At 38.7% G+C, this 14156-nt stretch overlaps 1 protein-coding gene, 1 long non-coding RNA gene and 5 other non-coding genes across 8 annotated transcripts; all 7 read right to left on the bottom strand.

Moving 5' to 3' along the window:
* Positions 1 to 2005: 2005 nt before the first annotated feature.
* On the bottom strand, positions 2006 to 8737 carry rnf175 (ring finger protein 175). Its single transcript, XM_026163150.2, has 9 exons — positions 8602 to 8737; positions 8232 to 8269; positions 7909 to 8050; positions 7085 to 7239; positions 5518 to 5625; positions 4114 to 4234; positions 3678 to 3811; positions 3118 to 3219; positions 2006 to 2794 (listed from the first exon to the last, which is right to left on the bottom strand). Exons 1-9 carry the CDS (start codon positions 8620 to 8622, stop codon positions 2674 to 2676), a joined length of 942 nt encoding a protein of 313 aa, XP_026018935.1. The 5' UTR covers positions 8623 to 8737; the 3' UTR covers positions 2006 to 2673.
* A 908-nt stretch (positions 8738 to 9645) lies between these two features.
* Positions 9646 to 13546, bottom strand: LOC113019432 (uncharacterized). 2 transcript variants are annotated; one of them, XR_003272012.2, is made up of 8 exons: positions 13463 to 13546; positions 12259 to 12334; positions 11939 to 12049; positions 11312 to 11435; positions 10995 to 11056; positions 10710 to 10787; positions 10170 to 10228; positions 9646 to 9957 (listed from the first exon to the last, which is right to left on the bottom strand). It is a non-coding gene; the product is annotated as an uncharacterized LOC113019432 (long non-coding RNA). The 2 variants fall into 2 exon arrangements; XR_013903655.1 differs by lacking the exon at positions 13463 to 13546 and adding an exon at positions 13329 to 13351.
* On the bottom strand, positions 10032 to 10124 carry LOC113019797 (small nucleolar RNA SNORD14). Its single transcript, XR_003272104.1, has one exon. It is a non-coding gene; the product is annotated as a small nucleolar RNA SNORD14 (small nucleolar RNA).
* On the bottom strand, positions 10299 to 10390 carry LOC113019799 (small nucleolar RNA SNORD14). The gene has a single exon (XR_003272106.1). It is a non-coding gene; the product is annotated as a small nucleolar RNA SNORD14 (small nucleolar RNA).
* LOC113019796 (small nucleolar RNA SNORD14) lies at positions 10858 to 10950 on the bottom strand. Its single transcript, XR_003272103.1, has one exon. It is a non-coding gene; the product is annotated as a small nucleolar RNA SNORD14 (small nucleolar RNA).
* Positions 11535 to 11627, bottom strand: LOC113019798 (small nucleolar RNA SNORD14). Its single transcript, XR_003272105.1, has one exon. It is a non-coding gene; the product is annotated as a small nucleolar RNA SNORD14 (small nucleolar RNA).
* LOC113019800 (small nucleolar RNA SNORD14) lies at positions 12119 to 12211 on the bottom strand. The gene has a single exon (XR_003272108.1). It is a non-coding gene; the product is annotated as a small nucleolar RNA SNORD14 (small nucleolar RNA).
* Positions 13547 to 14156: the final 610 nt, after the last annotated feature.

Below are 14156 nucleotides of genomic sequence, written 5' to 3'. Positions count from 1 at the left end.
GCTCATGTTTGTACGTAGCTTGAGCTCACACCCTGTGTCTGTCCTTCTCCATTTTTCCATATTAATATATGTACTTTACATCAAGCTTATTGCTGACTTCGCTCCAACACAACCAACACTATGGAAACCACATTTTTATTAAAATTAAGAGAGCCACATAACCTTAAGCACCCTTTTTAACGACTTTGTATTTAATAAATGAAAGATTAAAGTAATCAGCAGCAGTTGTGATAAGAAAGCAGTCTGACTTGGCAAAGGAAAGCTTTCTACCTGATGCACAAATAACTTCCAATCTTCAAACTGTTCACATGAAACTGATGCCCAGTCCCAAACCATTCCTTACACATTCCCATTCCCACAGACTGGAATTATCACATTAGCTTCTGTGGATGGATAGACTTACCTTTAAAGCCAGCTTTAACCAGCCATTAAAGGAGTCACAGTTTTTGGCACTTAGGCTACATCCACACGTACACGGGTATTTTTGAAAACTGAGATTTTCTGTTTTGTTTTTTTATTTATTTTTTTATCCCTTCCACACGTGCAGTTTTGAAAAAAATATCTCTATCCACATATAAACGCTAAAAATGAAGTCAAACGCTGTCAAGAAAATGCCAAATCCAAACGGTGTAGCAATGTTGGCCAATCAGAAGTCTAGAAGCCCAGGAGGAAAAAGAGTAAACAGGGTATTGTACCCTCACAAAACCTAAAGCCACGTCCAAAGTTCGCTCTGATGCCTCTGTCTTTCTAAATGGAGGGACAGTAACTGCGTGTGTATATGCAAGCGTGTAAAAACGGCAGATAGTAAAATTAATAGCAACAGTAATTTTTTTGTTTTTTTTTTTTTAAATGGTAAAAATTTATCTCATGTAAACAATAACGTGGCACACAGCATGACATCTCAGTTTTCAGTGACTCAAAATGCTGTTTATGCCGAAAAGCACAAATGCATAGAAAAAAATTAGCATTTTCAAAAATAGCTGTGTACATGTTGATGTGGCCCTATTTAAGCCTTGGAGATTGCTGCTTGTGCACATATCAAAAACACCTAAGACTCTACAATCTCTGGCAAAAACCATGTATTTATAGATATCTGCAGTGAATGAAAGCAGAGTCTCTTTCCATTTTCATTTAAAAAAAAAAAAAAAATGAAAATGTAAACATGAAGTTCTGAATGGCCCTCTAAAGTAATAGAATGAATGTGAATAAGTACTGGATTGGAACTGGGCCTTTAAATGGTCCTACTCTAATAAGTCTATGAAAACTCATTAATAAACACAAATCTGACATATTGACATCTACTGCTACATTAGGCTGACCATTAACCATCAACTTCAACATTAACATCAGCTTCATATAAATTAAAACATAATGGGGGAAAAAAAGTACATTAAATGTAAACAGTTGTACAAAACTGTTTAGACTGGACTGGGTAACACTTGTCTTAGTTTGATTCAAACTTTTCTTGAGATTTTCAGTAGATGCACCTATGGCATCCATTTCAAAATCCTATGTTGCTTCTTATCCACAAACTACCTGCCCACTCAGCAGGGTGACAATACATCAGCTTCTTACAGCCGGGAGTGTGCTAATTCATGTATTATACCAGATATATTCTTTGACTGGAACCACCAACACCAACAATTTGAGATTTCTGTGAAAGAGAAATCCCAATATTTAAGTTTACATGTGAATGTCGAGGCATGAAACAACAGGAAAAAAATGTCAGAAATTCAGGCTGTAGCTGCAGATTCAAGGCAAAAACTAAATTTTTCATCAAACCTGAACTGCGACTATGATAAACATGTACTCATCACCATTCAGTTATTATAAGTCGAATCCCGGTTGTGACCCGTTTAAACTTGCAATTGCATTCATATGATTTAATATGCTCGAGAGCTAGCATGTCAGAGTAGACTTGGGTTTCACTTTCATTCTCACGGGAGGAGAAAGTACAACACCTTTTGAACTCTGTGAAAACTGTACAACAAATTGGTACCGAGAGTTACACCAGACTTCTGAGTTTTATCAATGCTGTGGGAGACGTATGCCAAACTGTAACAGAAACAGAAGAACAGCAAACAGAATCAAGATTACACATAATACACAGCATGCTTCAGTACTTTGCATTGGCACACTCAAATACTGTCATGTTACAATTATAAGTGTAAGTGTAACCCAGAGCTGTCATTTTTAAAACAATGTGCAAAGAGCTGCAACGATCCAAATACACATGAAGTCTAATGGGAAGGAGAAATATTATATAATATATTATTATTATATTTAAAAAACAAAAACAAAAAAACACTGAAGGAGTGTGCAAATTAATCACTAAATCTGTAAGATGGAAAAAAGTAAAGCACCTTTCAGGTAAACAGAAATAGCATGAATGACAGCCTCACTTCCAGAAGGACCAAACTAGATTCCTCTTCCAAAATACTGGCTCTGCACTCCAATCGTTTTATTTGGGTTGGCAGCAGTTTTGGGGTCGTGTTGAGACTCTGACGTTTTCCATTTACTCTGCAGTAAACCGTGCAAGAGTTCAGTCCGAGAACACGAAACGAAATGCTTTGAAAGCAGCTGCAATCGGTTCCTTGTGTGACAGTTTGCTACCACACGTGTCCTGAGTGTAACTCAACTCCAGCCGTACTTACGGCGGTGTTCCTCTGGGCTTTACTCGAGGCCCAGGGAGAAATTAATGCCGTGAACTATACCAATGATGATGGGTTGCCAAGCAACCAGGTATCTGAGCCAGTCGAGAAGCTGCCCATAAAGGACATGCGTCTTCTCCCAGCTGGAAATTGAGGCATTAAGGACAAACATCATGTTTTTTAGACAAACTTTGGGGGTGCACTGTATTAATAAAGAGCAGTGAAATCAAATAAGTAAAAGAACATAATGTTGACTGTTACAAGGACAATGTTAATAGTCTACGCTTTTTTTCAGTTATTTGGAGATGACTTGCTTCATAGAAATCACTTTCTATGAAGATCTGAAGAAGTTTCTACTTATTTATTCATTAATTCCATGTTATCTTCTTTTTTTAAAGAAAAAAAACAACAACAACAACAACAAATAACAAACAACCCACCAAAACTTCAATCAGCAAAAGGATACGGGTTGTTCATCATCCTCTTCAAGTCAACCTTCTCATTGCAGTATGGACATGTCTGCTTCTTGCCAACAATGCACCAGCCACGGATGCAGAACTCGTGGAATCTGTTGGTTCAGGATTGAGTTAAGGCAGAAAGAGCAACCTGTTTACAGAAAACTCATCATCATCATAACTCCGAGAGCCATTTTGATTTACAGGTGGCTCCCTGACATAGGTGGCTGTAGCTGTTACTTTCCTGCTAAGCTTGGCTAACTAAAGTCACCAGACCTTGAGTGTTTTTTTCCACTTTTGGAGGAATTTAATGCAATCGTACGGTTCAGAGGCCATCCAAGAAACTCTCCAGGAAGTTGTACTATTGCCTCATGTGCCCTAACAATTCAAATGTTGATGAGGTGGGTTAGGGTCTCTCAGGGACACCTCCAAGGTAGTAATCATATGGATGGTTAAATAACTGGGACTCCCAGTCAGCTGTTGGAACTGAAGAAGGCTTTCAGACGAGAGGTTAAATGTCTTCAAGAACCTTAAAAGAAGTTGAGCTGCATTTAAGAGGGCTTTAGGATACAAGTGTCCACAGGAGAGCTGGTAGGTGTCTTCTATAAATCCTTCCTCCTCCAAGTTCACCAGGATCCTCTGACCACAGACCGCACAGATATCATTGGTTAGGTTCCTGCTGGGCATGCCACCCTTGTTGTAGTACTGGAAACACAAAAGTGCTACATCAGCAGAGCATAGAATTACAGGTCACCATTATTTTACTTTTATGGATTTATATACAAAAACAATTTTCTTTCAAAACTGTTTTTGATCGTGTTTGTGTTAAACTTCAAAAATGATGACAGCCTCCAAGACTATTTGTACTGTTTGCAAGCACTTAAGCTTAATTTAATTGTAGTTCAAAACACTGTTAGCTTTATTTATTCACAAACTAGCTGAAGGCTGTTATGTTGACCTGGGAGGGCAAAAAAAAAGAAAAAAAAAAAAGAAGAAGAGTGTTTTACCCCGATTGTAGAAGCCATGCAGTCCGAACAGATTTCAGCAAAGTCTCTGCCCATGACGCCGTAGTAAAGTCCATAAAACAGCATAATCACACCAACATCCATCGAGTCCTCTGCTTTGATCCTGTACAAAGAGAAAATGGAAATAACTCTTATGTAGCTGTACTCATGTCAGTACAGCTAATTTAACTGTGCTCAATGGAACTGAGAGACATTTAAATGGAGTTATGTAACTACCACTTAGCATCTAAAAAGCCACTAAAGAGGCGTTACACTGTATCTGAAGGTAGTCTGTCCTGTAAAAGGTGAAAGGACTACTGTTTGATAGCTGTTTTTAATTATAGTTCCTGTATCCTTAAGCCTGGTGTATATCCTAAGCAAGGAGAAAACCACATCTGGACTGAAAATATGTTTAAGGTCTGTTAAAAACCACAAGCACATCAATTTTATAACCTCTCCAACTGCAAAATCTAGTTTGTATCAGGGTCAGTGGATGCTCTCTTCATGATTTGTTTACCTGCCTGTTCAACTTGTGATAAATGTATGGGGACATGAAGGGACATTCATGTCCACTGTATCGTCCTCATATACTGGCTCAGAACTGATTTTTCATGGAGTGACTCTTAACGAAAACTTTTCAATACTTCCACTGAAAGAGGTTTATTTGTGTTTTGTCTCACTATCTTAAACTCTTCCAGGCAATTGAAACCTCAAATAAAACAGAACTCAGTGATGGCCGTAAACTCAACCAGAAGTCAACACGTTAGCACCATCTACAGTTCACTGCTACACTTGAGTGGCACTGGTAACTTTCTGCATGTTTAGTCCGTTCTGGAAATGAAACTCATCGAAGTGAAACTAAGTGTAAACGAAACTCAGTGAAAACAGAAAGCAGAAAAATAAAAAAATTCATTACAAAGTACACAACTCCAATAACCTGGGTTTCTGACAGTGACTGAAGCAGACTGTGTGTCTACATTTTGATTTCTGAATACTTTTCGTTTGAATACTTTCAGTGTTTAACAGCCACTATTGTATGAACAGTGGCTCCATTGTGTAACATGGTTTTGTCAGGAAAGGCTCTCAATTCTATTTTATTTATATAGTCCCAAGTTACACACAACAGTTGCCTCAAGGCACTTAATATAGTAAAGTAAAGATCCTACAAGAATACAAAAACCGAGAAAAAAGCCCTGCAATTATATGACCCCCTATTAGCAAGCGTTGGCGACAGTCGGAAGGAAAAACTCCCTCTGTATCTGGTGAAAAAAATCTGCCAATAGAAATATGCAGATCTACCTGCTGTGGTAACTGCTTGTGAATAAGGGAACAGCCCAAATTAGCTTTGAATCACCTCTGTGTGATTAAACAAGCTCATTAAGAGCTGAGCTGTCAGCACTGACTCACCTGAAGAAGACGTTGAAGCCGAACATGGTGAACATGATGGCCATGTAGCCCAGAACCCCGACTGCATAACTCAGCTTGTAGATGAGCAGAAACCACTTGTAGACCATCCTGGAAATTCAAAGAGACAAAGACCACATCACTCCCATCCCTGCCCTGGAGTCCTGCTGAATGTAAACGCAATCAGATTTTGTTAATTATTAATTACTTTTTAAGCTTTACATCGATCACTTTGCTCCTACTTACATTTTGAAACTGCCTCCAACTGTTCATACATTGCGATTAGCTGTAAATGATCTTCTTTCCTTACTTTGTACACATTTAAAAGTTTAGTTAAATACATGTATAATGAAAAATTATTCAGGTAATTACACACTTATTTAAGTACTTTTTGTTGACTTCACACTCAATTTTTTTTGCCTAATTTTAAGAGCTTCTTTATTTATTAATGGGCTCATTTAAATTAACAAATACTGACATACTTATTTAAGGCCCTGTATGTTTATCAATGTACTTGTTCAACTGTCTGGGAAGTTGTTTGCGTAATTATTTATTCACTTAGCTGCTTTTTACGCACTTTATTTACATAAATAAGCCACGGGGCGACCGTGGCTCAGGGGGTTGGGAATCGCATCTGTAATCGGAAGGTCGCCGGCTCGATCCCCGGGCTCTCTGTCCTGGTCGTTGTGTCCTTGGGCAAGACACTTTACCCTACCGCCTACTGGTGTTGGCCAGAGGAGCCGATGGCGCGATATGGCAGCCTCGCTTCTGTCAAGCTACAGTTGTGGCTACAACTGTAGCTTGTCTCCACCAGTGTGTGAATGTGAGAGTGAATGAATAGTGGTATTGTAAAGCGCTATATAAATCCAATCCATTATTATTATTATTATTATTATTATAAGTTAAGCACTATACATACTACTGCTTTATTTACTACCTTATTTAAAGGCTCATTTAACAAGGCTCAAAACACTTGTGTGTCTTGCTCATCTTGGTGTTAGGAAAACCTCCCATATTAGTCCTGTTAGTTATCACTCAACATGATACAATGTCACTGGACACATCTGCTTTGAATTAAAGGGTTTTGAAATTAGGAGCTAAAGTTCAGAAATAAATTGTATCTTGTGCACAAATCGTTTAATATCTTTAAAAACAAATTGATTTAAAAGTATTTTGTGGGATTTGGTTTTGCTTTTTCTTTTTTGTAGTTTTGTTGGTTTTATCACTTTCATCCCATTATATAAACTTTAGGAAGGCCAAAAAACGCTCAGAAGTATATAAACATACAGAAAATCCTTAATCCTAAAGCTTGATTATACTATTGTTATGCCCGATCAATAAAGCATAATGACACATGTCAACAACTGTTACGGGTCTCTCTTTGTAAACTGTATAATGACTATCAAAAGGATAAAACAGGGTGTAATTGTATGTATGTGATGCCATAACTCAGATAATCTATTCTGAAATCTTCAGTCTTTCTATTTCAGTAAAAGAAAGTCAGTCTTTAGTTTGCCTTCATCTCCATCAACACAGTGGTTTTAAGAGCCAGCAGGATCGTTCCCCTTACCTCGGCGTCCTGCAGGACAGCGGTTTGCGGGTGGCTCTGAAGATGACGTAGCTAGTGATGATGGAGAACATCCCCCACATGGACAGAAAACGCCACCAGTACAGTTTGATGGTGAAGTAAAGAGGAACCACCCACATCTGGACCAGAGTCACCAGCTGTTGAGGACAGAGACAGTCCGTATTCAGTATCAGACTAAGCCAGCTGCATACAGTGGCGTGAATGGAAAATAGCACGTTTCTTCTCTCCCAGAGGACCAAGTCCTTTATACAACATCCTCCATTTACCCAGTCACACAAACTAAACTTTAGCTACTTTTTCACTAACATTCACAGCAATGACCAGCTCATTCAGTATTATTTCACTCACAGAAAAACTGCCTGCTCGTACAGGACCATGAAGGTGCATTTTGTGGACATTGCGACAACAAATGCATTCACCTCGCATCATGAGATATGCAGTGCCAACCAGGTTCAGCCCATAGCGCACAAAGATTCCATAGTGTTTGTCAGCTTTGTGGGATGGACAAGACAGGTGTTCCCCACAGCAGGAGTCACTGACACAGACGCTGACCAAAAAGCCACTAAGGCAGACTCAAATGTAAGCGCTGTCTCCAGGAGGACAACAGGTGGAGTGACACACCCTGAAAGTGTCAAGCCTGTGGTGTGCCCCTGTGTCTTGTGGTGAAGAGTTGTTTGAAAAATTCTACATAGGTTTTTAAAATTTACTTTTTATATTAAACATAATTTGTTAAACATGTTTGTGGTTTTTACCATAAAAAAAAGGGACAAATCAGTGCCTTTAGCCTCCCTGCTGGCAGCACTCACATTGTAGGAGCGGTGGTGCCTCTGCTTCCACTGCACCAGGACTATCTGAGCCACCACCAGCGTGGCGATGAGGATCAGCACCATCTCTGCGTGCATGGCCTCGTGTCCTCTGTGCTTCATGTGCAGGCGCTCATGTTGCACCCTGTAAAGATGAAGAGGAGGATTAAGAAAGGAGTGAAGCATGTGCCGGAGAGTCAGGACTAAACATGAATTTGTGGGGGGCAAAAGCTGCATTTATTTTCATATTTGTTAAAAAAAAAAACTAAAAAGCAGATGTTTTTGGATGTAACGTGTAAAGAAAATACAGAAGAGGGTGTACTCACTTCCAGTTTTCTCTGTGTGTCATTTTCAGCAGGTCGTCCTGGAATGAGGGACAGAAATAGCAGCTGGGAGCTTTGTGGGTCTCACTGGACACTAATGTAGGTTAACACAACTTCCTAAACTGAGAGACAAGCTATTTGATGAACTGTGTTTCCCGCCTCTACCATAACAACATAAGACCTAATGTTTCTGTAATAAGAAAGGCGTTTCCTTAAACATGCCTCTGTTGTGCCACGTCGAAGCCACAGTATTCACAGCTCACCTGAACTACGGAGCTAATTAGCCTCAGTTAGCTGTTTTCTTCACTTGCCACGGACAGTAACGGTCTTTAAAGTTTATAAACAGCTAGACTGAAGAGTTTAGTTCACTCACCTGGGGATGTACACCCGCCATCGTCTTGCTTTCTGTGCGCTTCTGGTGCAAGCTATCCGGCAACCAGCAGCTAGCTTAGCCCGGTCCCTACTGACCGAGTAAGGAAGGCCAAGGGTGCCAAAATTAAACGCGTATCAGAGCGACCCCTCCTTGTCAGCTATGAACAAACCTATCATAGTTTCATTTTTAAATCAGATATTATTTGACACTCTTCCAATTCAGTTTAGCGTGAGTTAGTTTCCAGAGAGGGTGAAGTTACTAAATTGTGAGAATTATTTTTCTGTCAATCCTAATTTCAATTATTTGCCTGTATGTATCAGGACATTTTGTTAAACTGATTGTTTTTCCCAAGGTAACATCTCTCTGAGTGAGACAAGGCTCAACACGGTTGGTTTATGCTTGAAGTACCCAGAGTTGTGTTCAATTTTGTATCCATAACAAGTCCTTAATTGGGGTGGCATAAGGAGGACCCACAAATACGAAACCCACGAAAAATACAGTAAAGCAAAACTGTCATTAAAAAAAATAAATAAAAGCTTTTAATAGTATTATTAATAGTAACCCATTAGTATTATATGAAAACGTGGTACTGCATAACAGTGTAAAAGTCAGTTGCTTAGAAATATGTAACTGTTTTACCAAGTAGAAAATCAGGTACACCCATTTACCTACTTAATCTGACTAACTTCTCAGCCAACACCAACTCAACACTTCATGTATAGCCTGATTTATTCCCAAAATAGTCCTCGACACACTGGGTTTTCACAGTATAGTGAACTAATATAGTTGTTCAATGTCTGAAAACATTTCACAAATGTTATTCTGTAGTGTTAAAATTTACATGATGCAATTTATGTTCTCTGGGATTCTTCATGTCACTGAGTTAGATGTTGAATAGTTTTCATCAGTTACAATCTATCAAATATTTAAGCATTTGCCCAAGCAATGCAGCCCAACGAGAAGCAACAGTGTACAGTCTAAAACCCCTTATTTGAATGAATGAATTTCAGCAAGAGAAGACAGATTAAAAACAAAATCTTTCGACACCTATTGGATCTTTATTACTTTAAAAATTATGTACAAGTAAAAATACAAAAAACTAACTCTTTGCCAGCATGCATGGAAAATAAAAAACAGTTACTTCAAAACTAAGAACATCTCATTTATAGTCACAAAACTGCTAGCTTGTTTTCTGTTTAAGATTCATTTTATTTTTAAGATTAGATGACAGCCATCTTTCAAACTTCAACCTACAAAAAAACAAAACAAAAAAACAAAAAAAAAAACAAAAAAACAAAAACACCCTACACAGCTGACTCATGTTTGATTGCAGGTCCATCAATGTTGACGTCCAGCCTGAAAGTGAGATAAATTGAGATAAAGTTAGATCTGGAAGAGAAGAGTTCACAAGCAAAGCTGCAATCTAATGTTCGCTCAGACATCCAAGGAAGATTTGAACCATCTTTGGTGTTTAAACCTCTGGTGGAAACTACGAATGGCAGGAAAAATCATCATCACAGCGATAAACTCTTCAAAGACGTAAGACTTCAACAAGTAACCGTACATACCAGCTTTAACAGCCTGGAGAATCCACAGATTAGCCTTGGTATCCGTGGCAATTATCTCCCTGAAAGGGAGAATACAATTTAGTTCTTAGAACAAAGACATTCAAAAGTAGAACTACGATCCTCTAATGTTCGCTCAGACATCCAAGGAAGATTTGAACCATCTTCGGTGTTTAAACCTCTGGTGGAAACTACGAATGGCAGGAAAAACATCATCACAGCGAACATTCCCCTTCCACGTTTTAATAAAGACTGTGGCTTCACGGGCATTTAAGGGAAAAAAAAAAAAATCTATACGTGATTGCTATCACATGTACTTTTTTAGGGGGAGAAACTCAAGAGTTAAATGGCTACAGTCAAAGTTAAAGGGGACACATCTACAACACCCCAGGACTTTAAAGCAGAGTACAAACTTACACATATACAAGTAATGTGACCCAAATGTTCAAATGGTGATAATTAGAAAAGAGGATCCAATATCCGTTTTTGTAACTACAGTGTCATACATCTCCATCATAGCCACGAACAGCTTGGAATACGTACCAGCTTCAGGAACTCTGACCACCAACACTTGTGCTGGAGAGTCTGCAGGTTGATCCTTTACAGAAACATCCAGTCAGCCTGAAAGTGAGATCGGGTTTAGGTCAGTACACAAGGCAGAAAGACACAAGATACAACAGGAATTAAATGTTCGCTCAGACATCCAAGGAAGATTTGAACCATCTTTAGTCTGTAGACCTCTGGTGGAAACTACGAATGGCAGGAAAAATCATCATCACAGCGAAACAATTTCAAAAGGTAAAGTCCAAAATATTAACAAATACATACCGGGAGCAGCTTTGGTGACACAACAGGTTTACAGCTGGTGGGCATAACTGAAGACGTTCATCCTGAAACAGAGATCGAGGCAGAGTCAGCTCTGAAAGAAGACCTGTCAATAACAAGAGTTGTCTGTGAAGGTTCTCAGTCATCAACAAGAGTTAAACTTCAAAGTGTTCGCGCTCAGACATCCAAGGAAGACTTGAACCATCTTTGGTGTTTAAACCTCTGGTGGAAACTACGAATGGCAGGAAAAGCATCATCACAGCGAACTGTAAACTCCTCAGAGCAGCTGTACCGCGATCAAATGACCTTTAATAGCTTACCCAGAATCAGGTGCAGTGATGCTGATCCACATCTGCTCCTCTCTGTCCAGAACTCCCTGAACCCAGCATGCTAACACAGCTGAACAGCTTCATGACTTTTACTGAAGGCCATTCTCTGCAACGACTGGCAGAAACAGAAAATATGAATGTTAGGAGCAAGAAGTGACAATCTGATTTAAAACAATATATATATATATATATAAAAAAAAAAAATTCCCTTCAGTCGCTCAGACATCCAAGGAAGACTTGAACCATCTTTGGTGTTTAAACCTCTGGTGGAAACTACGAATGGCAGGAAAAATCATCATCATAGCGACTGACTGGGGGTTTACAGATTTAAGACACTTTTCCAGGGAAAAAAAGATTTAGATTCTCTCGGTATTTCAGAGAAAATATAAAGTAATTAAAATTTGCGTTCTCAATTTGTATGTCTAGAAATTAAAGACGTACACTGTACAGTCTACCCTGGAAAAAGCAGTTCAAAGAAATCCTTAAAAACTGAAAATCACTATGCCCATGATGAGTGGGCTAGAGACCAGGCACAGATTTAACTGGTCAGCAAGTATTTTCTTACACTATACAAGTTTTAGTTAATGCATCAGTGGGTAACTTAACTGATAAACTCACCTGCAGATTTTAGTTCTTGAGGAATTCACCCCATCTTGCATCCTGATGCAGCAGAGCACCTTCCGCACAGTGTTGTCCCTGTTAAGCTCATTCTCTGTGACTGATGGGAACCTGTGGAGACACTTGCTGCATTAGAAAGCCAGCATGTTAGCAGTAGCTGCTAATTAGGAACAGCTAGTAACGCTCAGACATCCAAGGAAGATTTGAACCGTCTTTGGTGTTTAAACCTCTGGTGGAAACTACGAATGGCAGGAAAAAACATCATCACAGCGCAGGAAGACGCTTCATATGCATAACAAAAAGCACAAAGGAAAACTTACCTTGACTGTGCTGGAGACAAACTGTTGTGTGTGTCATCCTCATCAAAAAGAACGCTGTTGAAGCGTCAACATCAAGCTGAAAGAAGAAAACACCATTCAGTTAATAGTTCAAGGCCACAGTGACCAGTGGATCTCAAGAGAGTTAAATCAGCACAATTACTACACATTAGCTTTTACACTAGTCTGCCGTTTCATCCAAAGTCTACAGATCTGTGCATCTACAAAAGGGCCAAGATCTTGACATCTTTAGCCTTTGCAATCTTGTTTTACTTAATTTATAAATACAGATTAGGCATAAAATGTTTTCTATGATTTAGTAGTTCCTATGACAATTTAGTAGGTGTGTGCATACCATGTATTTTCTTTTAAAGTAAAGAGTTCTTATTTGATTTTATTCAAGTGGGTATTTTACTGACACTGGCAATTTGTAACTTTGCTATGAAAACTACATTTCATTCTTATTAGTCTTAAATAAGCAACTGATTTCAAATCTGATTGCGGCAGACATTTTTTTTTAAAATTATATCATGTAAATTATTCCTTTAATACAGGTTGGCTCTAAATTCGTACTTTTGCACTTTTTGTAGTTAGGAGGATTTTTAAAAATCATTTTATTTTTCATGCATTTTTAGTAAGTAACCCATTCATTAATCGTATACCTAAAATAACTGAGCTTAATGCTGTTTCACCATATCTGATACCAAAGGTCTATTTCCCTGATTATAATTTGTGCAACACCCCCACCACGTGTTCAGCTGATGGAAATTTCTGGATACTCCTTGCTTATCGTTTTAAATAAAGGGCGTGTTTAAAAAAAATAGTAATAAAATTGTAAAAATTATAAAACAATTGAGCTATTATTGACATGCCTATTGATAAAACTTAAAATTATTACATCTTCAGTCACATTTTAGACCCTCTTCATGCCACCATATGGTTTTAATTTATATATCACTTGTATGTATGACTGACGCAGCGGTGTAACTCTAACTGAAGTGTAATAAACTCTGAATAAACTCTACAGACGTGATGTTACGAGAAAACCACGTGACAAGTTTACAACGACTCACACACAATCTGCCGCCATCCGTGAAATAAACGCCTCATCGCTGGTAAATATCGGCACGTTGCATCTCAACACAAAGTAATTAATAAATACAACGTTACATTTATTAACTAATATAAAGATTAAACGCATATTTACCCAGACGGAGACCAACACCCTCCACCTCGACTGCAGGCTCAAATGACGGAACACAGAGTTCCTCACCCTTTTATCTACAGGCGGCGACTAAATGGTGTAATTCAGTTTTACCGCCGCCTGCTGGACCGGAGGCTGAACTGACACAGTTAGTGCCTTCTTTTTAAAATGTTATGTATTCATTTGACGTAAATAAATAACTAAGGCATTTCATATAAATAATAATTTCATATTATATTTCTATTTATTGATATAATGCATGGCACATGGTTTCAAAAATATTTAACTCTGGTTAAATGGTGACATGGTGCGTTATCCTGCTGGAAACAGCCATCAGAAAATGGGTACACTGTAGTCATAAAGGGATGGACAGGGTCAGCACAGGCCTGTGGTGTTTAAATGATGTTCAGGTTGTATTAACACCATACTGCTGCAGGTGGTGCACCTGCAGCAGCCTGAACCATTGATATGAGACAAGATAGAACCATGCTTTCATATTCCGGCCCTACCGTCACAGCAGAGATTGAGACTCATCACACCAGAAAAGTTTTCTCTCTCACTTTTCTCATGTGAATTTAGCCTCAGTTTCCACCGAGTGTGGCCTTCTGCTGCTGTAGCCTTCCTATCAGATTGAAGCAGTCTGACCACTCTCCTCTGACCTGGATATTTTTCTCTTTTTCAAACCCTATCGATGAGT

The sequence above is a fragment of the Astatotilapia calliptera genome, chromosome 3 (genome assembly GCF_964374335.1).
Source record: "Astatotilapia calliptera chromosome 3, fAstCal68.1, whole genome shotgun sequence".
NCBI lineage: Eukaryota > Metazoa > Chordata > Actinopteri > Cichliformes > Cichlidae > Astatotilapia > Astatotilapia calliptera.
This window is presented reverse-complemented; position numbering and strand designations above follow the sequence as displayed.